Raw genomic sequence first — 25,875 nt, 5'->3', positions numbered from 1 at the left:
GCACGCATGCATGCTAAGTCGCTTCAGTCGTGTTCGACTCTATGCGACCCTATGGACAACAGCCCACCAGCACAGGATTCTCTAGGCAAGAATACTGGAGTGGGTTGCCATTTCCTTCTCCTATGCTCTTAACTGTTATATGTCATGTTTTACTTTCACATATCTTTTCCTTGCCCCTTTTTTAGACAGTTAATGGTGCCTGTCCTGATCCTAAAATTGACATTCCATAAAAAAATGAAGACTTGTTCCAATATATTAAGACTGAAAACCATTTTGTTTTAAAGGTCTATAATTTACTGGTATTTGTAGGTTTGCATCGGTAGAGCAGAGTTGCATAATATGTACATTTAACTTAATGCAAATTTATTTGCCTATACTGGGGAAAAGAAAATGCATGAGAGAGATAAAGAGAATTAATTTAAATTGTATAGATAGCAGTTTTTAACCATCCTGTCAGTTAGGAATGTGAGATGAGATACATCTAGTTTGGCCCAGTTCCTTTAGGTTTTGTCATAGAGGAAACCTCTCACTGTGCCAAGTTTTATTCTGTTTAAATTTAAGTTGTTGTTTTGAAGCATTGCCTCTAACCTGTTTACATCTGGCCAAGTCCAGTCTCCTTCAGTGCTAAAAGAAAAAACTAACTGTTGGGTTGGACAGTTTTTACTGTACTTTATAGTTAGTTTAACAAGGCTTTTTTCAAGAATAATTTTGATGGTGTGTGATTTTTGCCTTAGACCATAGAAACTAATGTAACGTGCACCACCAGCATACATATGTTCGTTTTTTGGTCACAAATTAGAAGAGAAGTTACAAAATAAGCAACAGCTGAGGCTCACGGGAATGTGGAATTGGACACGAGCACTGTAGCCAGGGAGTCTAATCCTGACGGGAATGGGAATTCAACGTGTCCCATGCATGGTGGAGAGCGGGCACTGAGCTCTCAGGGAAAGGGGGCAGAAACAGGGACCTACCCAAGGCTAGGAGGTTGGCTAATAACTCACAGGGCCCGCAGTTGTATAGTTGTATTGATAACGACCAGGCTTAGAGCTGTGAAACCTGTATGTCTGAGCCAGGGCAGACAGTGTAGAGGAGCACCCAGGAGTAACCTCTACATAAGTATAACCTCACACAGAGCACACAGAGGCATTTAGGACCATGAAAGCAGCATACGTTCCAACAAATGGAAGGTCACACCTGAAGAATCAGAGATAAATGTGGAATATGACTGAAGGAGACTTTAAAATAGGTACGTTTAAAATGTCCAAAGAGAGAAAACATTAATATCCATGAAATGAGAAGATTATTTTTAACTGTACTATATAAGTAGAAGAGCCATTTGGAAATATGGGAAATAAAGCATATGGTTATGGAAATAAAAAACTAAGTAGATGGACTAAATGGTAGCATTGGTATAGCTGGAGAAACAATCAGTGAATAGCAAAGCAAAACTAAAGCGTTCTCCCAGAATGCAAAGAGATAAAGATATGAGGAAAAAAAAATTACAGGTTGAAAAATAGGAAAGGTCCCTGAGAAATTCCAACATACCTGTGAGAAGAGAGCATCATTCAAAGAGATAATTGAGAATTTTCCAGAACTGAAGAAAGACAGGAGTCCTCAGAGTGAAAAAGCCTACTGTGTACTAGGAAGGGAAAATAAGATAACTGTACATCTAAATATATCATGATGCAACTTTGCAAGTATCTAGGGCAAAGAATAAATATGCTAGCAGATGGAAAAGAGAAAAAATATATTGACAAGGCAGTTTTCATCAAAAGTAATAGAAGACAAAAAGGCATGTTAGCTTAAAATGCTGAAGGAAAATAAAACTAGTATTCTGTAACAAACCAGACAGTTATACGGTGTGGGGTGGGGGTGTTAAGAGGGTGTTCAAACAGTTACACAGCAGTTGAAGATATGCATTCCTACTTTTCAGCAATAGTATTTTTATACTTAGAGCATTGTTTTCCAAGCTTTAAGTTTAGTAAGATGTGAAAGTGAAAGAGGAGAGTGAAAAGGTTGGTTTGAAGCTCAACATTCAGAAAACAAAGATCATGGCATCTGGTCCCATCACTTCATGGGAAATAGATGGAAAAACAGTGGAAACAGTGTCAGACTTTGGTTTTTTGGGCTCCAAAATCACTGCAGATGCTGATTGCAGCCATGAAATTAAAAGACGCTTGCTCCTTGGAAGGAAAGTTATGACCAACCTTGATAGTATATTAAAAAGCAGAGACATTACTTTGCCAACCAAGGTCCGTCTAGTCAAGGCAATGGTTTTTCCCGTGGTCATGTATGGATGTGAGAGTTGGACTGTGAAGAAGGCTGATCGCCGAAGAATCGATGCTTTTGAACTGTGGTGTTGGAGAAGACTCTTGAGAGTCCCTTATACTGCAAGGAGATCCAACCAGTCCATTCTAAAGGAGATCAATCCTGGATGTTCATTGGAGGGACTGATGCTAAAGCTGAAACTGCAATACTTTGGCCACCTCATGCGACGAGTTGACTCACTGGAAAAGACTCTGATGCTGGGAAAGGTTGGGGGCGGGAGGAGAAGGGGACGACGGAGAATGAGATGGCTGGATGGCATCACCGACTCTGTGGACATGAGTTTGAGTGTACTCCGGGAGTTGGTGATGGACAGGGAGGCCTGGCGTGCTGTGATTCATGGGGTCGCGGAGAGTCAGACACGACTGAGCGACTGAACTGAACTGAACTGAACTGAAAATCACTTAAAGGGTTGTAGCTAGAATCTTAAAAATTAAATTAAACAGAAAATACCTTGTGTACAGAAAGTACAATGATAAGGTACTTATATGTGACTGCTGTTTCTTACTTTACATATACACACGCATATAAATATGCATGCCTCTGTAGGATCTTTAATTAGAAATGTAAGACATTTCTTGCTGTGGGTCAGTCAAAAATATTTGAAAGCTGCCACCCAAGAGATGCTTAGACAGGGACATAAGAATAAGGATGTTGCAGCATTGTTGTATTGAAAACTAGAAGCAGTTTAATTGTGATTCTAAATGCTGTGGAAAAGTTAAAAAGGTGGATCTCAAAAGCATTATACTGAATGAAAAGACAAGTTATAGGATAATAACTATGGTAATTTTTTAAAACAATACATTGTATTGTTTGTGGGTAAATATATATGTAAAAGTATAAAGGATGCTTCACCAAACCTCTTGAGAGCTTAGTTTTATCTTTTTTTTTTTTAAGGAAGATCATATATACAGTATATATGTTGTAAATTATAGTTGACCTTTGAACAGTGCAGGGGTTAGGGGTGTCAGCCCTCGAAAATATAACATATAATTGGCCCTCCACATAAGCAGTTCCGCATCCATAATTCCACATCAAAGTTTTTATCCAACTGTAGATTACGTTCAGTTCAGTTCAGTTGCTCAGTCGTGTCCGACTCTCCGCGACCCCATGAATCACAGCATGCCAGGCCCCCCTGTCCATCACCAACTCCCGAGTACACTCAAACTCATATCCACAGAGTCGGTGATGCCATCCAGCCATCTCATTCTCTGTCGTCCCCTTCTCCTCCCGCCCCCAACCTTTCCCAGCATCAGAGTCTTTTCCAGTGAGTCAACTCGCCGCATGAGGTGGCCAAAGTATTGCAGTTTCAGCTTCAGCATCAGTCCCTCCAATGAACATCGAGGATTGATCTCCTTTAGAATGGACTGGTTGGATCTCCTTGCAGTATAAGGGACTCTCAAGAGTCTTCTCCAACACCACAGTTCAAAAGCATCGATTCTTCGGCGATCAGCTTTCTTCACAGTCCAACTCTCACAGTACTGTGTTATTTACTGTTGAAAAATATCCACATATAAGTGGACCTGTGTAGTTCAAACGCATGCTGATCAAGGGTCAGCTGTATATACTTAGGAGAAAGGACTAGACAAAATGATGACAGCTGATTCTGTGTGGTCAAAATGAGTGTTTGTTATTGTTTGTGTTGTCTGTACTTTGTAAATTTTACAAACGAACTCATGTTGAAAAAGCAACAATAGATTTCTACATCTGTAAATAGAACCCAAGTCAATCAATTTATTGCTTATTTTTTCTGTTGCAAACGGTAGTTACCACTCTGACATGTAATGTATATATACAGAAAAATACTGAAGTGAATCATAGAGGAAACGATCTTAAAGTCACTTGCCATTTAACACAGGAGATGAGATTCAGAGATTTTTAACCAGTAGTCACATATCTGGTTTATAGCTGAGATAACCAGGTTCCTTACTCCTATCGAGTGTTAAGTCCCTGTCATGTTAGATAGTCATCTCAGTAGTTAGAGAGGAAATTTGTTTTTAGGTTTTCATGTTTACTGCTTAGCAGTGCTATGAAAAACAGATTGTAGTAGCCAGATACATGGCATCAGTCTCCTCAATCTATTTTTATGTCATTGGAGAGAGAGATAATATAAAACATACACAAAACTATGTAAATTCTTTTGAGCTTGACACGTTTAAGTTTATCCATTGTAGGAGAGCAAATCTGGGAGAATTCTCACAATGAAGCTTCTGCTGCATAGGAAATGAAAGGAATTCATTTTGAAATGTTAAAACTCATATAGTTAACTATTTTGTGAGCAAGTCGAGGTACAGGGCAGTTTATAATTATTTATAAACTTTTGGTAAATGTTGTCTTTCAAAGAGGTCTGTTTTATTTAGGGAAGAAGTCTTGACAGTCCATGAGCCAAACAACTGTTTTAAATACAATTATATTCTTTATACTTTTGTCGAGAGTCTCTTAACTTGATGCTTTTTATTCTGACTTCTCCATCCATTGTCTTCCTTTTAGAACAAAATGTGCATGTCTTCAACTGACAGCAAGGAATGCCAAGACTGTCCCCTTGTCAAGTAATAAAATAACCACTGGATATAAATATAAAAGACTAGAGAGACAGATACCTACTGGGTAAGATACACTGGATTTGTTGCAGGTTGTTTATACCTTTGAAGGAGGGTACTTTATCATTGTGGCCTATTTAGTCTTATAAATGTTGTTAATGTGAGAGTTGGACTGTAAAGAAAGCTGAGCGCCGAAGAATTGATGCTTTGGAACTGTGGTGTTGGAGAAGACTCTTGAGAGTCCCTTGGACTGCAGGGAGATCCAACCAGTCCATCCTAAAGGAGATCAGTCCTGGGTGTTCATTGGAAGGAAGGATGTTGAAGCTGAAACTCCAATACTTTGGCCACCTCATGCGAAGAGCTGACTCATTTGAAAAGACCCTGATGCTGGGAAAGATTGAGGGCAGGAGGAAAAGGGGACGACAGAGGATGAGATGGTTGGATGGCATCACTAGCTCGATGGACATGGGTTTGGGTGGACTCCGGGAGTTGGTGATGGACAGGGAGGCCTGGTGTGCTGTGGTTCATGGGGTCACAAAGAGTCGGACACGACTGAGCGACTGAACTGAACTGAACTGAATGCTTAATTTCTTATTTGTTGTTTTTGTTCAGTTGCTAAGTCATTTCCGACTCTGCAGCTCCATGGACTGCAGCACACTAGGCTCCCCTGTCCTTCACTGTCTCCCTCAGTTTGCTCAAATTCAAATCCATTGAGTCGGTGATGCCATCTAACCATCTCAACCTCTGCTGCCCCCTTCTCCTTTTGCTTTCAGTCTTCCTCAGCATCAGGGTCTTTTCCATTGAGTTGGCTCTTCGCATAGGTGGCCAAAGTATTGGAGCTTCAACATCAGTCCTTCCATTGAATATTGAGGGTTGATTTCCTTTAGGATTTGACTGGTTTGATCTTGCAGTCCAAAGGACTCTCAGTCTTCTCCAATACCACAATTCAAAGGCCTCAGTTCTTCGGCCCTCAGCCTTCTTTACGGTCCACCTCTCACATCCATTCATGACTACTGGAAAAACCATAGCTTTGACTATACAGACTTTGTTGGCAGAGTGATGTCTCTGCTTTTTGATACACTGTCTAGGTTTTTCACAGCTTTCCGTTAAGGAGAAAGTATCTTTTGATTTCATGACTGCAGTTACTGTCCACTGTGGTTTTGGAGCCTAAGAAAGTCTGTCAGTTTTCCCACTTTTTCCCCATCTACTTGTCATGAAGTGATGGGACCAAATGCCATGATCTTTGTTGGGTTTTGAGTTTCAAGATAGCTTTTTCACTCTCCTCTTTCACTCTTTCACCCTCATCAGGAGGCTCTTTAATTCCTCTTTGCTTTCTGCTTTTAAAGTTGTATCATCTGCATATCTGAGGTTGTTGGTATTTCTCCTGGCATTCTTAATTCCTGCTGGTGATTTATCCAGCCTGGCACTGATATACTTTGCATATAAGTTAAATAAACAGGGTGAAAATATACAGCCTTGACGTACTCCTTTCCCAATTTGAAACCAGTCCATTGTTCCATATCTGGTTCTAACTGTTGCTTCTTGATCTGCATACAGGTTTCTCAGGAGACTGGTAAGGTGGTCTGGTATTCGCATCTCTCTAAGAATTTTCCAGAGTTTGTTGTGATCCACACAGTCAAAGGCTTTGGTACAGTCAATGAAGCAGAAGTAGATGTTTTTCTGGAATTCTCTTGCTTTCTGACAACAGATGTTGGCAATTTGATCTCTGGTTCCTCTGCCTTTTCTAAATCCAGCTTGTACATCTGAAAGTTCTCAGTTCCTATACTGCTGAAGCCTGGCTTGAAGGATTTTGAGCATTACCTTACTAGCATGTGAAACGAGCACATTTGTACAGTAGTTTGAACATTCTTTGGTGTTGGCCTTCTTTGAGATTGGAATGAAAGTGGACCTTTTCTAGTCCTGTGGCATTGGCGAGTTTCCAAATTTGTTGACATATTGAGTGCAGCACTTTAACAGCATCATCTTTTAGGATTTTAAATAGTTCAGCTGGAATTAATTTCTTATACCAAAAATCTAAATTAAAGAATTTCTTTAAAAGCTTGTATATCATTTTTGGAAATGGAAGTCAGAGTGCACACATGTAACATGCAGACTGTACTTGACACTCATTGGCTTTACCCCTGTTGGGTTAGCTTACTTTGGGTAGACGTTTCCCCATTAAGACATATACTGTGCAGAGGTCATCTGAGAATTGGGAATTTTCATCTTTTCAAGGTTGTTATTACTAAAAGACAAACAGAAAAGTATTCTTCCTAGACTTTCCCTTCTTAGACATTGGGAGACATTTTAAAAGAGCTAACCTTTATTCTGTGCCAGGCATTGTCTCAAGCACCTTGTAAATACTGGCTTATTTATTAATCTTTTTTTAAAATTAAATTTTATTGAAATGTAGTTGATTTCCATGTTATGTTAGTTGCGGCTATACAGCAGTGTGATTCAGATATACATCTATCCACTTGTTTTTAGATTCTATTCCCATATAGGTCATTATAGAGTACTGAGTAGAGTTCCTGTGCTATACAGTAAGTCCTTATTAGTTGTCTGTTCTATATATAGTAGTGTGTATATGTCAACCCTGATCTCCGATTTGTCCCCCTGCCAACTTTCCCCTTTGGTAACCTTAAGTTTGTTTTCTACATCTCTGACTCTATTTCTACTTTGTAAATAAGTTTATTTATACCCTTTTCTTAGATTCCACATATAAAAAATATCATGTGATATTTGTCTTTCTCTGTCTGACTTTCCCAATTCATTTAATCTTCACAAAACCACCCTATGCCACATAATCCATATTATATGGTAGTACCATATAATCCCCATTTTAAAAATGGAAAATTGAAGCATAAAGAGATTAAATCCATGGTCATGCAGCTAATGAGTGCTGGAGCTGTGATGGGAACTAGGCCTGGGAGCCTTCACACTTAGTCTCTTTCCCTCAGCGATTATTAACGAGGTAGCAATAGAAAGTGCTTTTGCTTTTAAGATATCTAATTGATTTTCTCTTGTATATTTTATTGACAAGCATTTATGAATGCAGCCTATTATGCAAGTGTGATCGACGAATATGTCAAAACCGAGTTGTCCAGCACGGACCTCAAGTGAGGTTACAAGTGTTCAAAACTGAGAAGAAGGGATGGGGAGTGCGCTGTCTAGATGACATTGACAGAGGGACGTTTGTTTGCATTTATTCAGGTAAAGCAAAGGTTTACTTTCACATTACATTGCGGTAAGATCTACATTTCTGAATCTCCATTTTACTAGTCAGGGCCACCGAGATCTTATAGCAAGGACAAGAGCGACAATATAGGAGGAGTATCAGAGGAAGACAAGTGACTGGGAAATTGAGCACTGAAGAGATGACATGCATTAGGAGGTGCCAGGTGTTCCAGAAAAGAAAGGCTAAAGGATAAAACTTGGGTTACTGCATGAGATGTGTTTTTTGGTCTCTGTGGCTGCAGATGCTTCATGGTAAAGTAAGAAAACTTTTAAATAGAAAAATGACTGATTTACTAAGGTAAAGATTATTGGTAAGAGACTGTCTTCATCAACATCTTGAGCTATTAGAATTTAACAAGTTAATGTTATAATGAATACTTTTAGGTGATGATTCAGTCAAGGCTGCTGCTGCTAAGTCGCTTCAGTCGTGCCCAACTTTGTGCAATCCCATGGACAGCAGCCCACCAGGCTCCTCTGTCCCTGGGATTTTCCAAGCAAGAGCACTGGAGTGGGTTGCCATTGCCTTCTCCAGGTCAGTTAAGGCAGTTCACTCCATTTCAGGGATTCTATAGAGAGTTACCCATGTTCTGAGCAAAGCCTCCCCACAGTGTGTTGCTGCTGCTAAGTCATTTCAGTCGTGTCCAACTCTGTGACCCCACAAACAGAAGCCCGCCAGGCTCTTCCGTCCCTGGGATTCTCCAGGCAAGAACACTGGAGTGGGGCCGTTGCCTTCTCCCCCGAGTGTGCTACGGTTGTGCAATTACTGACTCTTCCAGGCCATAGCCCACAGGCCAGACACATCCATCTCTAGTAGTCTCTTCCTTTTACCCCAGAGTGTCAGGCAAAAGTCCTCACTTTCTGTGTGTACCACGAAGTGAGAAAGGTTGGTGAAATGTGGCTCTCAAGGCAGTCTGAAGGAAATGTGCCAGGCAGCAGGGACCAGAGCAATCCTCTCATCTGGAATTCCAGGTTCACTTCAGTGAGGGCAAGAATCCTCAGAGTTCAGAACAGTCACAGCTGGATCCCTGCCACATCCCACTTACAGACACAAATACAACTTGCCTGGACATTTGTCTCTCATATTTCTCAAAATAACTCTTTGATAAAAGTTAGCTTACCATAAAATGCCAGATGGTGTCCAGGAAGTATCATTTACTGACTTTATCTGCATTGCTAGAAAATGCACCTAAGGGTCTCTCTCTAATCTAGCTGTTAATTTTGACTTGTTAACTGTAATTTTAAGTTTCTTGAAAGAAAATGCATAAACTTCAGATTAACATTTTGATTACATTAAGACTTAAGATGAGAACAGGCACATATCACCACAGATTTAAATACATCACTTTATAAATAAAGTTTTTAAATTATAAAACATTCGTAACTAGACACAAAAGCTATAATTATAAGACTGGAGTTCACCTCTCTAATTTCCTAGAGTGCTTTCTGATATGTATTTTTGTTTTTTATTATTGTAGCTGAATCTCTTCTGTGTTATTCCACTTCAGACAAATACTTGTTCCTATGTTTTTTCATGTACTGGAAGATATGAAATCTCTTCTTGGTCTTTTATTTTTATTATTTATCACAGTTTTCTGGGATGAATTAATGTTTATCTTCATTCTAGAAATGAGGTGCACCATACACGGTTCTAACAGAGCAGAAGAGATGCCCTTTTGTTGCTTACTAACTGTATTACTTTTTGTCATATTTAGCTCTTTTACTTTTTTCTTTTAGGAAGATTACTAAGCAGATCTAACACTGAGAAACCTGATGCTATTGATGAAAATGGAAAAGAAGAGAATATTATGAAAAATATGTTTTCCAAAAAGAGGAAAATAGAAGTTGCAGATTGTGAGGTTGAAGTTATCCCAATAGAACTGGAAGCACGTCCTAGAAGTGTGGAGACTCAGGAGTATCCACCTAAGCTCCATAATGATACCAAAGAGCCTATTATGTGAGTGAGATCGTAGGAACCCAGTCAAGATTGATCTATACTGTTTAATACCAATTAAGAGTAGTTCTTTCTTCTTCTTCTTACTTTCCACTCCAACTTCCATATATCCTATATATCAATTTGCTTCCCAGTTGTAAGTTTCACACTGAGAAATATAGGGCACTTAAATTTAAAAATCTAACCAACATACTGTATTTCCTCAGTTTCCATCTGTGGAACTTCATGTTTAAAAACTTTGACTTTAATCAGATTGTTTATGGATGTCATGACTTTGGCAGTTCTTTTTATTTTCTATCACCATTTTATTTGCAAAGGTTTTCTTAGATTTTCTTCATTTTTTAAATATACTTCCAGAATGATTGACTTTAAAATATGATTATTCTAGTGAGGAGTAGGCATAGGTGTTATAATTTAATTTCTAATGAATATTTACGTAACAGTGATGCTGTCTATATTTAAGGGCACAATAAAGAGCATTTTTAGTGATTTACAGAATAACTTTGTTTTCCTTTTCAGAGGAATGAAATATAACAGCACTTCAAGAATTCGATATCATTCAGTCATTAGAAGTCCTAAAACCAAGACGGTCATTATTCAACACAATGGGAAAAATATGGTAAAAAGTGCAAAACATAGATGGTGCCCTTCTGAGAACATTAACTACTACTTAATTCAAATTGTTTGTGTTACTTAATAATGTGTAGGATTTCTTTTATTATTTTGTAATGTGGTGCTGTTGAAGTGTTAGGACTATGTTTTTTATTGACTTTGTATCCTAAGTAATGGTTGGCATGTTCCCAACTTAGATATGGAAGGAGAATGTTGATCATGATCTGACAGTGTATTCTACTGAGACTGAGAGCTATACAGTGTAAGATTTCATGGAAGATGCTAAAGTGATAGTATTACATAAGAAAGAAGGATGGAGTAATTTAGGTTGAGGAGATATGGTTGTGAGATGTAGGAGAAAGAACAGAAGCAGTCTAATGAGAGAATCATCCAGAAAGCAGTACTTTACATGATAGCCTCTGAAGATACACTTTTCAGAAATTGAGAGAATGATGCAAGAAACAGAACAGGCAGACAAAACGGTAGTTCATGGCATGTTGGTGAAAAATAAAAATTCTAACGTAGGTGGTACACACATATTTGCCCTCTGCCTAGTAACATACAGAAGATAACTCCTTAATACCACATCATTATGCGAAGATTGGGCCAGGAGATCACATAGACCTGGTTTGCCCTCCAACACTGCACCTTAACTAACTGGTTAACATCTTCTGTCTGCATTTCTTTTTCTGAAAAATTAGAATAATAGTATCTATCTCAGAATTAAGAAGGTTAAATGAACCCAATCAAAAAATGGGCCAAAGAACTAAACAGACATTTCTCCAAAGAAGACATAAAGATGGCTAATAAACACATGAAAAAATGCTCAACATCCCTCATCATCAGAGAAATGCAAATCAAAACCACAATGAGATACCATTTCACACCAGTCAGAATGGCTGCTATCCAAAAGTCTACATGCAATAAGTGCTGGAGAGGGTGTGGAGAGAAGGGAACCCTCTTACACTGTTGGTGGGAATGCAAACTAGTACAGCCACTATGGAGAACAGTGTGGAGATTCCTCAGAAAACTGGAAATAGAACTGCCATATGATCCAGCGATCGCACTCCTGGGCATACACACCGAGGAAACCAGAATTGAAAGAGACACATGTACTCCAATGTTCATTGCAGCACTGTTTATAATAGCCAGGACATGGAAGCAACCTAGATGTCCATCTGCAGATGAATGGATAAGAAAGCTTTGGTACATATACACAATGGAGTATTTCTCAGCCATCAAAAAGAATGCATTTGAATCAGTTTTAATGAGGTGGATGAAATTGGAGCCAATTATACAGAGTGAAGTAAGCCAGAAAGAAGAACATCAATACCGTATATTAACGCATATATATGGAATTTAGAAAAATGGTAACCTAAACCCTGTATAAGAGACTGCAAAAGAGACATAGGCATTTAGAACAGTCTTTGGGACTCTGTGGGAGAGGGTGAAGGTAGGGAATGATTGGAGAGAATGGAATTGTAGCATGTATATTATCATAAGTGACCAGTCCAGGTTCGACGCATAAATTTTCCTCTGTTCAAAAAAAAAAAAAAAAAAGAAGGTTAAATGAGATAACTTCAGAAACTTAGTGTAGCACAATGCTTGACACCCAGCTAAGTGCTCAACACATGTTGACCTTTGAAGTACATGGATAAGAAGAATAATGGTCAAAAGTGTTGCGTGCCAAGCATTGTGCTAAACCTAATACCCCTTTTTGAAAGTTATCATTACCATATAAAGTGATTGCAGTGTCCTCAACTCATGGAGATAGGCAGCTCCTTTAACCTTTTCTTTCAAGTAACTAGCCAGAGTGTTTTTAATCTTTGCACATCTTATAGTGGAAGCCAAATTTATCATCCAGTATCAGAACTGAGGGATACTGGCAGATATATTTGTATTTTATTTTGAATTTATAATGCCTCAAGAATGTCTTGACAGTCCTTATAATTTTCATAGCTGTGGCTCGCTAAAGTGCCTGGGAGTAGAACACAGCTAAAAGGGCTCCATTGTGTCAAGAGATTCCTCAGGCTATCACCTTTGAGTCTTTGAAAACTAATTGCTACAGCCTGTGGAGTTTGATACTTGATGAAAGAGGCCTTGCTGCTAACTTAAATTCTTTTTCCTAACCTAGAAAGTAAAGACATCTTCCTTGTTTTCTTTTAAGGGATTTACTTCCTCAGAGACTGTCACCTCAGAAGATAATGGGAAACTTAATCCAGCTCAACTACATCTGAACTCTAAAGCCAAGGAAGTGAGAAGTAGGCTTTGTTCCATTCTGTGGTTGCCTGCCTCTTCTGCCTTTTTGTCTCTCATACTCAATACTTGTAGCTCATTTTTTCAGACACCATTGCAAAAATGCTGCATTCATCACAAGGCTTTCTGTATGTCTAGATCAGAGGTCGACAAACTGTGATCTGTGGGCCACATCCAGCCCACCACCAGTTTATGTATGGCCTGTAAGCTAAGATAATTTTTACCTTTTAAAATAACTGAGAAGAGATGAGAAGAGAAATAATACTTTGTGACACTCGAAACTTACAGGAAATTATAATTTCAGTGTTGCCAAAAAATTGTATCAGAAGATAGCCACACTCTTTCATTTCTATACCGTCTCTACTTTCACACTATAGTAGCAGAGTTGAATACTCACAACAGAGATGGTGTAGCCCACAGTGTTAACTGTTTGGGCCCTTACAGAAGTTTGCTGACCCCTGGTCTAGATGCCAACCATGACCTGATGCTGGGCAGGAGAATAGCATGGACAACTCACAGTCCATCTCCAGCTTTGGAAGCCCTATCCAGCGCAGCCATTTCCTGACTCTCGGTTTAGGCTCCTGTAAAAATAAAGACATGACATTCTCCTGCAGTATTCCAGCCAGTTCTTCCCCAGAGGATGCTTAGAAAAAAGTGAAAATATTGCTACCCTGAGTGCTCATCTTTCAGTATTACTAGTCTTGCCATGGTATAGACTATACAAGTCCATGGAATTCTCCAGGCCAGAATACTGGAGTGGTAACCTTTCCCTTCTCCAGGGATCTTCCCAACTCAGGGATCAAACTCAGGTCTCTCACACTGCAGGCGGATTCTTGACCAGCTTAGCCACAAGGGAAGCCCAATTTAATATTAAAACCTGACAAAACTGGACTTTAGTTTATTTGCATTTCAGTATATCCCTCAGTGGAGAGATGTCATGCTCATGCTGAGACATGACCCTTTGTGAAGAACTGACTGACTGGCCTCTTCTCCCTTTGGGCTCCCTTGGCATATGCACCCCCAACTCCCCACCTTCCTAGTATTAATAGAAAGAGGGACACCTTTGTAAATTTATATCCTGTTTTTAGACAGAGAGGGGAGAGGACTGAGAGCTTTTCCTATATTACTGTTTAGCTCAAATTACCCTTAGCTCAAAATAGTTCTTATGTCAAAGATGTGTATTTTGGGACAACATTCTGACATATCACCATTTAATGCATGGAAGTCATCTGAGTACTATTGGCTTTTGGTTCTTTTGTTGTTTTCATTGACCACTACAGTACATATAGCAGGCACTACAAAAGTAGTTATGTACTATTAATATTACTGCAAGTAACCTATGATAGGAAAAAGCAGCCAGAAACAGTGATGATTACATCAAAAACATTAACTTTAGAAAAGTGTAATTTCTTTCTGCCACTGAATTAGGCAGTACAGATGACTTTTTAACAAATAATTTTACTTATTCCATTTGACATGCATTCATACTTTTGAATATTTTGGAAAATTATTTGCATTATTGGATAAGAAAAATAAGCAGTTCATCTTCTAAAGTATTGGTGTTTGTAAAAGTGTAATTACTGAATGATCATCTAGCAAAAACACGTGTACAAAACCCATAGCGGTTGTTATTGCTCTGGGCCTTAGAGCGGATGACTCTTAATCAGGGTCTCGCCAACCTTCCATTGGTATCATAAAGGCCTGAAATTCTCCCTGTTACAGCTGTTTAGAATATATTTAAATGCAGAGTCCAAAGTTGAAGAGAAGTCGGTTTGTAAGAAAATCCCATGGATGGAGGAGCCTGGTAGGCTGCAGTCCGTGGGGTCGCTAAGGGTCCGACACGACTGAACGACTTCACTTTCACTTTTCACTTTCCACTTTCACACATTGGAGAAGGAAATGGCAACCCACTCCAGTGTTCTTGCCTGGAGAATCCCAGGGACGGGGGAGCCTGGTGGGCTTCGGTCTATGGGGTCACACAGAGTCGGACACGACTGAAGTGACTTAGCAGCAGCAGCAGCAGCAGAGCTTAACTATCGGAGAAGGAAATGGCAACCCACTCCAGCACTCTTGCCTGGAAAATCCCATGGACGGAGAAGCCTGGTGGGCTGCAGTCCATGGGGTCGCGAGCAGTCGGACACAAATGAGCGACTTCACTTTCACTTTTCACTTTCATGCATTGGAGAAGGAGATGGCAACCCACTCCAGTGTTCTTGCCTGGAGAATCTCAGGGACGGGGGAGCCTGGTGGGCTTCCATCTATGGGGTCACACAGAGTCGGACCCGACTGAAGCTACTTAGCAGCAGCAGCAGAGCTTAACTATAGTAACAGGGTCAACATGTATACAGATTCATAAAAAGGCATTGTTAGGTAGTAGAAAGAAGGTAGACTTCAGAATCAGATGTTTCTGGGTTTCTTACCCCACTTCTCATTATTATGTTAGTTGAGTGAATCCCTTAAGCCTTCAGAAACTCAAGAGTTTTCATTTGTAAAATTGAAGTACTGTGTACCTTAATACATTGTACGGATTAGCAGTAATTAACACAACTTGCACTTAATTAGTATTGTTACTCTCAGCAGTATTGCTCAGCCAATTACATTCCCTAACAATTCCTTCCAAAATGTTTATTAGAGGACTCAAGCTCAAACCAAGTTGAAGATTCTGAAGACGACCCTGTGATTGAATCCGATGTGATAGATATAACCAAGTGTAGAGAAGAAACTCCGCCAGGGGATACATGTCACCAAACAGATACACTGGATAACAAGAATGAGGTTCAAATACGAAAGCCCCAAGAGGAAAGATCTCCAGCATGTCAAAACCAGCAGGGCTTTTGTGGAAAAGAGTTACCAAATGAAACCAAGGATGCTTCATCTGATTCTCTAGAGAAGTTCAATAAAGATGTGTTTTTATTGGATGCTACAAAAGAGGGAAATGTGGGCCGCTTCCTTAATGTGAGTATGTGGGCTGAGATTCCTGTATCTAAACACATTTTTTTCCTAGGCTTCTTCACAAAATCATGAGGAAAATATGACTGACAGATTCCAAAGCCACACTACCTGGATTAGAATGCCAGTCCTCTACCTATATGACCTTGGACATCTTACTTGACCTCTCCATGCTGTATTTCCCACTTCAATAATATGGAGTTAATAACTGTCTAGAATGTTGTGAAGATTAAATGTATTATATATAAAGTGCTTAAATGGTATCTAGCACACAGTAAACATTTGCTTAAAGAAACTATAAGAAATTATAAGTAAGAAAATCATATATATTTATTGAAAGGCTTTTAAGATGCATTCCTTGAAAAAAACAATGGGGCACATAGAATAATTATTTCTTTTGTGTCTCATATAATAGAATGTCTTATTCCGAAATGCCTCTATTAAAAAAAATTAGTTGGGAGCACTTATGTTTTACTACTCTAACTAAATTTTGAGTGATTTAGTGGCTTAGTACTGGAGAAGGCAATGGCAACCCACTCTGGTACTCTTGTCTGGAAAATCCCATGGACGAAGGAGCCTGGTAGGCTGCAGTCCATGGGGTCGCTAAGAGCTGGACACGACTGAGCGACTTCACTTTCACTATTCACTTTCATGCATTGGAGAAGGAAATGGCATCCCACTCCAGTGTTCTTGCCTGGAGAATCTCAGGGATGGGGGAGCCTGGAGGGCTGCTGTCTATGGGGTTGCACAGAGTCGGACATGACTGAAGTGACTGAGCAGCAGCAGCAGTAGCTTAATACAGAAAACCAGTGCATTTATCAGAATATTTCATTTTACTATCTTACTCTTTTTTTATTCCTAAGCCATAGTCATTTGCTGTTTCTGTGTATCTTTGGGATATATGTAATGAGGCTTATTTTCATTTATATAAAGGAATATTTATGATTTCTCTGATTTAAGGTTCATCAGGCTTCCCTGATAGCTCAGTAGGAAAAGAATCCACCTGCAGTGCAGGAAAACCCTGATTCTATTCCTGGGTTGAGAAAATCCACTGGAGAATGGATAGGCTACCCACTAAAGCATTCTTGGGCTTCCTTTGTGGCTCAGCTGTTAAAGAATCCGCCTGCAATGTGGGAGTCCTGGGTTCGATCCCTGGATTGGGAGGATCCCCTGGAGAAGGGAAAGGCTACCCACTCTAGTATTCTGGCCTGGAGAATTCCATGGACTGTATAGTCCATGGAGTCGCAAAGAGTCAGACACGACTGAGCAACTTTCACTTCACAAGGTTCATTGACACTTAAGACTCCTGGTATCTTCATGATGAGAGGGATACTTTGTATTATTGGCCATTACTACTGTGTAGGCTGGAATTGGAGTTAGCTTTTCCCATCAGACTGCCAGTTTCGTCTCTCCTGCCTCCTACCATCATATGTGCTTTTCAAAGAATGTATAGTCCCAGAAATTTTCCAGGGGAAAAAAGAAAAATACCTTCACCACTAGTCCCAGTGTCTATATAGACTGTCCTGTCTTTGGCCAGCCGGACCGTGCAGAAGCCACCTGCATTCCTCCTACTCTCTGGGCTCTACTTTGTTCTGACTTATCCTACCCAGGAGGGTGACGAGGAGTTGTGGAAGCAGGACGGGAGCTTTATGATAGCCTCCACACATCCTTTGGAAAGGTCCATTCAGGTTCACTGATCTCTGGATACGGCCTTAATTTTTCTCTTTGCTCTGTATCAGAGCTCTTCTTCCTCTCTGTGGGGTTCAGTTAGTGGGATGGGCAGCTTTGACTTTTCCCTTAAAATAATGGGAAGCATGCATAGCCCAAGATTGTTTTATATATTTCCTTTGCTAAACTCAAGACCTATTTATTTATTTGTGACTCTACTACTTGGCTCACAGGATCTTAGTTCACTGACCAGGGATCAAACCTGTGCCCTCTGCAGTGAACTGAACCACCAGGGAATTCCTTCAACATCTCTTTAAAATGTGACATTTGAATGGTTTGAAATTGATGTTTAGTGATGATTTTACATGTAAGTCATGTGCCATCAGAAAAAAAGTACTCTCAAGTCAGAAAATCTTTGAAACCAAAGAACTTTTTTTCCTTGCTAGAGAAATCTGTTTGGCCTTTTTCTTTTTCTCTCTCCTAGATAGAAGGATACTTGGTTAACAAGAGAATCCTCTCTGAATACTGGAGTGGGTTGCCATTCCCTTCTCCATGGGATCTTCCTGACCCAGGGATTGAACCTGGGTCTCCTGCACTTTCACTACTTCTACACTATTGCCAAACATGCTGGAAGCTACTAAACATGCCAGGAGAGCCAGGAGATCAGTAAAGAATGATCTCTAGCAAAGGACTGTTGTGGCTTTCTTTCCAGTCAGTTAGGTTGAATAGTGGCTGCACTGGAATGATATGGTTGGTCTCACTAGCCAGATCCCCCCTTGTTTATAGGAGGAGAAAAACAAGGCTTTTCTGTCTTTTTAAATTTAATTTTCTACATAGATAATCCGTTCTCATGATTTAAAAACTTAAATAAAATAAAACACCTTAGAAAATACATACAAACAATTGTTTCACAGCAGCTCTGACCCTGCCAAGTATGTACCCTGAGTAAAGCTCACCAGGCTCAAACTGAAAAATACGTATGGCTGATAGGTAGTTACCATTGAAATCTAACAGTGGCAAATGTGTCTGAGGAATATTGCTGGGATCCGACCCCTCTATGAATCTGGTGATAATGACCATGTAGCAATAACAGCCCAGGAGCAGCAAAATCACACTGAGATGGTGGTGATAGGAAGAAGTCATCACCATGTTAGAAGCCTTGGAAAAACAGTAAATGATGGTTGTGTTCAGCAGAGAAACCAATTACTCACATAGATACCCTTTCCAAAGGATATGTTTGATGTAAAATTCAGGTCATAACATACTCTTCATATTAAATGTTTTGTTTTAAAAATAATGTACTCTGCCCCTGTTCACCCTGCCCCTAATCCATCCTCTATAGTAAAATCATTTTTTATTACTTTTTGGTATATTCTTCTAGTGTTTTCTTTATGCAAATACAAGTAAATGAAAGGATGTGTTCTTATTCCTACCCCTTACCTAAAAGATAGCATATTACATTCAGTGCCCTACCTTGTGTTTTCAGTTAACAATATACCCTGGAGATCTTTCTGTATGAGTACACAGAGCTCCTCATTTTTTTTGTTGTTTATAGTTGCATATGATTCCAATGTGTGGCTATCCAGAAGTTTTAATAATCTTATGCGGATACATATGCAGATATATCTGTCGAATACACTCCCAGATACTGGATTGTTGAATCAAAAGATAAATGCATTTATAATAATGATAAATAGGAGCTTTTACTATTTTGCATTTCTACTGGCAAGATGTAAGAATGTCAAAACAGGGCTTTCTGAATGAATTCCTACCATCAACAAAATTGTAATAAGCTATGATATTTTGCATACTAATCAGAAAAAAAAAAGAAAAATAAGATGTGTTGGAAACAGAATGGTATTCTAGAATGCTTCAAAGAACAATGTATCAGACTTTATGCTGTATCTAACTTATGTGTTTGTCTGTTTTTGTTAACAGCATAGTTGTTGCCCAAATCTTTTGGTACAGAATGTTTTTGTAGAAACACATGACAGAAATTTTCCCTTGGTGGCGTTCTTCACCAACAGGTTTGAAAAATTTTTTAATATGATTAATTTTGAAATTGTGACTTTAAAAATAACAGTACAAAATTTTAAAAGAAGATGTCTGCTATAGCCCCAACTCTCTGGTACCCTAGAATACTCAGTCATCCCAAACTGTTTAGAGGAGATAAAATTTTAAATAGTTGAAATTTTAATTCTTATTTCCTCTTAGAATTAATGCCCAAAAAGGCGAAGAATGGCAGGTCTCAGTCAGTTCAGTTCAGAGAATAAATGATGCAGAATGCTACATCTTTTAAGTCAAAACTACCCCCGATTACTTCCCCAGGCCTCAGTGCATTGCTGGGGCCCATTCTTTTTAAAAGCATACTTCCTCCCTTGTGGATATTGACAGGTTTCTTCTTATTTGGGATTGTAGTAGATTTGAAATAAAACTCAAATAAAAAGAGCATTCCTAAGTAGTGGATGTTGGAGAGAGAAAACCATATTGTTGAGGAGGGTTAATGATGTTAATATGAAAATTGATTATAATCAAATTTTGTTCATTCAGGATATTTATGATTATTTTTAAAATTTCTACTTTCTAGGTATGTGAAAGCAAGAACAGAACTAACATGGGATTATGGTTATGAAGCTGGGACTATACCTGAGAAAGAAATCCTCTGCCAATGTGGGGTTAATAAGTGTAGAAAAAAAATATTATAAATCTGTAGTTAATGCCTGCTCATGAAATCAGCTGATCAAGCTGAAACTAGGGCCATGCAAAAGAAACCCCTGTGGTCAGTGGAATTAATTTACATTACGGTCTGTCAAGAGAATTCCTCTCAGTTTACCCTTATTGGGAGAGTTTATTTGCATTACTTAGAAATGTTTGGAACAAAATAGGGACATTTTCATATGCATAGTCTTATCTCTTTATTCTTACTGCTGTTCAACTATACATGAGTAGAATGGATGTATATATTTTATATGAAATACCACTATATAATTTGTAACTTATTTGTAAATTATATATTCAGAAGAACAAATGTCACAATTGATTTCAGCACTTGTTACTGCTTTTGTAATTATTATCTTTGACTTTCAGGGCCCCACAGGGCCAAATTTCACCTCTTTACTTACAGCATTTATTTATGTTTAATTCCTGGCAAATAATTTATCATTGTGAGCCATAAGATGGGCATCAGAGCCTGAAGAATATTAATATTATGCATATTACTTCCAGGTATTTTAAGTTAATTGGATAAGCTCCATGAAATAGTGTCCCGTCAGTCCATTTGAATGAGAAAGAAGAGAAACTCTCCTAGGGGAATGTTCTGGCACATTTTTTGAAATGAAACTTCTTTTCCATAGATTGTCTTCACTCCTTCTATATAAACACAGGAAAAGAGGGAATAGAAACTTGGAGGAGCTGAAATATTTTTGTTCTAGACAGAGTAGAACCATAAGAAAAGGAAAGTTAAGAGAATAGTCAAGACGTGGCTTATTTATTGCCAGAAGAGATGGTGCTGGGTAAGAATTTCACTTACAACAATTCTGTTGAAAAAGTCTGAAACAGACCATTGGACTTTTCTGGGCATGATGTGCAAAGTATTTTCCTAGAGAAAAATGGTAAGATTTACTCTGCTGTAGCTTTCCTGACCATGATCATCTAGTGAAGAGGTTGTGAGAGTCTCCAAGAGTTAAAACTAACTTTATAACAAAGATGTACATTTGGCTGTCAGGAAATTCTCCCCGCCCATGGAACCAGCATGGGAATACTGGCTCAAAAAGGAGTAATTGAAGTAGTTGTGGGTTTTTTAGGGTTTGTTTTTTTCTTTTTTCTCAGCTTGCTTCTGGGTTTAATTACCTTTGGTTTCAGACAATGGAGAAGGAAATGGCAACTACAGTATTCTTGCCTGGAGAATCCCGTGGACAGGGGAGCCTGGTGGGCTGCTGTCCATGGGATCGCACAGAGTCAGACACAACGGAAGCGACTTAGCATGCATGTATTGGAGAAGGAAATGGTTACCCATTCCAGTATTCTCTCCTGGAGGGACAGAGGAGCCTGGTGGGCTGCCATCTATGGGGTTGCACAGAGTCGGACACGACTGATGTGCCTTAGCAGCAGCAGCACCTTTCGAACAATCTAAATTTGTACCGGATTTAATTTCTTAAAAATATTGAACTAAATAAAAATTTAACTTGAAGGTGGTTTAGAGAGTGGGAAACCAAAGAGCTAGGAAAGGGAGCAAGAAATTGTAACTCGACAGCCATAGACAAATGGGGAAAGCTGAGAAGTTCATTTATTCACAGTAAAGATGCAGGAATTTCAGGCAACACACTGAAATAAAATGAAGACACTTGAAAAGTATGGGAAATTTGTACAAAGATCTGACATCTTGATCTCCTTCATCTGTACTGGTTCCCAGTTGTCATCTCCCATCAGCATCCTAGAGATTCCCTTTGTCTTCCCGATGTCAGGTCTGTGTCTAGTTAAATTCCCTTATTTCTCCTTTCATGGATTTACTGCCACATATGGGCATGGGGTCACGAACAGTTGGGACACAACTGAGTGACTTTCACTTTATGGGTGAAGCACATCCTCCAGTACCTTTTGAAAGGGAAAAAATGAGAGGTAAATGAGACTATATGTTTTAACATGTTCTTTTGCCCTTACACTTGATTGCTGTTTTGGCAGGGCAGAGAGTTCGTGAGTAGCTTTCATACCCAATTTATCTTTTATATTCGTGACCAGTCTTTCTCTTGAACCTTACAACAATCTCTTTGACCCAGTGTTCTGTTCCCAGTAAAGGTCTATTATTATACCTCATACTAAGTGCTTGGTGGGACCTTTCAATCTGAAAACTTTGTTCTTCGGTTCAGAGAACTGTTCTTGAAGTGTTTCTTTAATGATTCCTCATCTGTTCTCTCTTTCTAGAATTCCTGTTACCCAGACATTAGACCTCCAGGATTGGTTCTCTTATTTTCTTCTCTGTTAATTTCCAGCTTTGTCTTCTTGCTCTACGTTCTGGGAGATTTCCTCAACTTAATCTTCCAATTTGTCTATTGTGGTGGGTTTTTTGGTTTCTTAGTTTATTTTGGGGGGGTCTCATTTTTTTATTTCTAGAGCTCTCTTCTCTGAACATTTTGTTTTTCTTCAGTAGTATCCTATTTTTGGTTAATGGTTGCAGTATCTTATCTCTTGGAAAATACTGTTTATATAGTACATCACACACAGGCATGCATGTCTGTATTTTCTTCCTGAATACTCTGTGAGCTGCAAGGTTTCTGCTTTCTTTGTATGTGTCCTTTGGTCTTTGTCTTTCAGGTTTTAGGCTTTCCTCAGTTAGTCTGCTCCTCAAGAGTGGAACACTGAAAGGCTGAGATTGTGATCGGAGAGTGGGGAAAGGGACCCTTCACCTGCTTCACTTGGCCCAGCTGAACTATTCAATCTCTTATTTGGTCTCTTTCAGTTCAGTTCAGTTCAGTCGCTCAGTCGTGTCCGACTCTTTGCGACCCCATGAATCACAGCACGCCAGGCCTCCCTGTCCATCACCAACTCCCGGAGTTCACTCAAACTCATGACTTTCTTTTTGGCCTGGCAATGAGTCAGTCTTACTGCTTGAAGGCAAAAAACTGCTGCCAGCCTGCCCTTTTCTCTCGTTTTGCCATTCCACACACCTACTTCTGTAATTCATGTGTGTGTGGTCAAGACTAAGTTATCTTCTTTAACACTGTTTCTCTTTTCTAGCCCCAATTTGCCTCCTTTCCTCTCTTCAAAACCTGCTCAAAAAGCAAGACTTCCAGAAGTTTTTCCTTTGATTGCCTCAGCAAACCACCAGCTATTACATGTTTCTTTTTTACAGAGCAACTTATTTTGTAACTGCGATTTAATTACCCGCGTCTGTGTTCTGTTGTGTATTTGTTCCGTGTGCCGGAAACCTCATCTTGTATGGTGCTGTGTACCCTATGGGTGCTAAATAAAGGCTTACCACCGGAAACTGGCATTGCACTCCGTTAATTATGCCTCCGCTTATGATAGACCTATTCAGACCAAACTTGGTGTGTGTGTGAAATAATGGCTGACCACTGGAAACTGGCATTGCACTCAGTTAATACTTGGGGGCGTGTGTGTGTGTGTGGAGTGTTATTTTGATTGTGCCGCATGGCATGTGGGATTTTAGTTCCCCAACCAGGGATTGAATCCGGGCCCCCTGCAGTGGAAGTGTGGCGTCTCAATCACCGGACCGCTAGGGAAGCCCCATGTGATAACGGTTTTTTGAAAATAACGGGTAATCCCTCAGGAAGACCTATTCCCCAGCTGAGTCCAGGGGCTTCGGCCACCTTTCCTCCGACCATCGGATAAGTGGGTGCAGGGTGGGGAGCGCCCGGGGTGATTAGTTTTTTTTTTAAAGCAGTTCGAATTCAGACTCTGAGGTGGAGAAGCCGCGAGCTCCTGCTTGAGAAGACGTCTGCAAAGCCTCGGTACGCTTCCCGGCAGGGGAAATCGGTCATCTCGATTTCGCCAAAGCGGACTTCCGGCGGCGGGGACGCAGCGCGCAGACATGGATCCGGCGGGGCCTTCCGCGCCCGAGTCAACCCGCGGCGCCGGCTGGCCCGAGGCCCAGGCCGCGCGGGACATAGTCCCGCTCCCGACCGGTGAGTACCGCGCCGGGGGCGGTCGCGGGGGGCTCGGTGGGGGCCCAGGGCCGCTCTCCGGTCGCCGCCTTACCGGGGTCGCCGGCCCCGCCTCCGAGACCGCGCTGAAGTCTTTGCCCCGCGGCTCCCGGGCGTCCACCGCCAGCGGCCCCGCGCCCAGACCACTACCTAGGGCCTCTCGGAGGGGCGAGTTTGCCTCCGTTTACCGTGTGCCTTGCCTCCCCCGCTGCAGACGGGACAGCCCATTACTGCGGTCCTACAACGCTAGGAATGCAGCCAGCTGGGGAAAGCGAAAGAAACGCCTGTGGGTTTCCTCTCCCAGCGCGGCTCCACCCGCTTCTAAAACAATGAGGTCGGAGAAGTGCCCCGGGGAGGGGGGAGCTAGGCTGGAAGTGGGCCCCTTTTGAAGAGAACTGGTCAGTTGGGTCTCTGGATCAGTTGTTTAGTCGCTAAATCGCGTCCGACTCTTTGTGACCCCATGGACTGTAGCCCGCCAGGCTCCTTTGTCTAAGGGATTCTCCAGGCAGGAATACTGGAGTGGGTAGCCATGCCCTCCTCCAGGGGATCTTCTGGACCCAGGGATCGAACCCCTGCATTGGCAGGCGGAATTTTTTTTTTTTAACCGCTGAGCCACCGGAGAAGCCGGGTGGGGAGCGGGGTGGGGGCGGGGGCGGGCTGGCCGGGTTTAAGGAAGCAGTTTGGAAACTTTCCACAGAGAATGTAACGTTTTGGAACCACGCCCTCCTTTCCATTTAGTAGTTCAAGTCTGTGGCCCTGTCTTTAAGTGAGGCAGTAGCCTCTTGAGGGGGCACCTTTCTTGCAGTTCAACAGGTGTGGATCTTCTAACCCGTGTAGACCTTCTTCCCAGTGCAGGCTCAGGATCAGGAGCCAGGAGTACAGAGATGAGCTCGGCAGACCCTGCCCTAGAGAATCTAATAGGCAACTCGTGTGTAAGCTGCTGAGAACCAAAGGAACAAATAAGGGGCTCCTTCAGCTCAGTCTGATGTTTAGGAGACACCCTGTTTTCGTTTTAAAAGGCAAGAGTCAGTCACCCAGGGGTAGAAAAATTGAAAGGACAGTCCAGAGATGAAGACTTGAATAAAGGCGCCAGCCACAAAACATCAAATGTGGCAGCCACAAGTGAAGCAACATGTTGACTGTTTCATTTTAGCCAATGAGCATTTAGCTAGCAGGCTTCCCTGGTGGCTCAAATGGTAAAGACTCTTTCAGCAATGCAGGAGACCTGGGTTTGATCCCTGGTCGGGAAGATCCCCCGGAGAAGGGAGTGGCTACCCACTCCAGTATTCTTGGCTGGAGAATCCCATAGACAGAGGAACTTGGTGGCCTATATACAGTCCATGAGGTCGCAAATAGTTGGACACAGCTGAGCGACTTAACACTAGCACTAGTGATCATACAGAATGCAAGATGAGTTACTGGAGATGAGGTTGCTTCCAGACCTTTCCTCCAAACGCCAGACTTCTATAACCAATTTAATTAATGCCTGGAGCGTTTGCCTGAGCACACCCACATTCTCCAGACCTGCTCGACCAGCAGCCTTCCCCATTCCAGCCACCCAGGTGCGCAGACCAAAACCCTAGCGGCACACTGGGTGCCGCTCCATCCTCCTCACCTCCCATCTCACTTGTTAGTCAGACCAGTCAGTGCTGTCTCCAAAATATATCTCGAGCCTGAC

The 25,875-nt window shown here is 40.8% G+C and overlaps 1 protein-coding gene across 5 annotated transcripts in view; it reads left to right on the top strand.

The window, feature by feature from the left end:
- The window catches only part of SETDB2 (SET domain bifurcated histone lysine methyltransferase 2), an 83,694-nt gene that overhangs the window by 22,014 nt on the left and 35,805 nt on the right, over nt 1–25,875 (top strand). For 2 of the 5 annotated variants that reach the window (XM_055426119.2, XM_055426118.2), the window contains exons 7-14: nt 4,816–4,932; nt 7,909–8,078; nt 9,837–10,056; nt 10,573–10,672; nt 12,833–12,926; nt 15,554–15,876; nt 19,477–19,565; nt 20,126–22,248. In XM_055426119.2, the coding sequence (XP_055282094.2) occupies nt 4,816–4,932; nt 7,909–8,078; nt 9,837–10,056; nt 10,573–10,672; nt 12,833–12,926; nt 15,554–15,876; nt 19,477–19,565; nt 20,126–20,243 (1,231 nt within the window). In that variant the 3' untranslated portion in view covers nt 20,244–22,248. Of the gene's footprint in view, nt 1–4,815; nt 4,933–7,908; nt 8,079–9,836; nt 10,057–10,572; nt 10,673–12,832; nt 12,927–15,553; nt 15,877–19,476; nt 19,566–20,125; nt 22,249–23,959; nt 24,180–25,875 lie in introns of those variants that run through there. The other 3 variants (XM_088842743.1, XM_088842741.1, XM_088842742.1) reach the window with 3 other exon arrangements.

This window comes from Moschus berezovskii, chromosome 13 (genome assembly GCF_049115385.1).
Source record: "Moschus berezovskii isolate FMDL1 chromosome 13, NW_MosBer_1.0, whole genome shotgun sequence".
Classification (NCBI taxonomy): Eukaryota; Metazoa; Chordata; class Mammalia; order Artiodactyla; family Moschidae; genus Moschus; species Moschus berezovskii.
The sequence above is the reverse complement of the archived record's forward strand: the minus strand, read 5'-3'. Positions and strand labels throughout refer to the sequence as shown.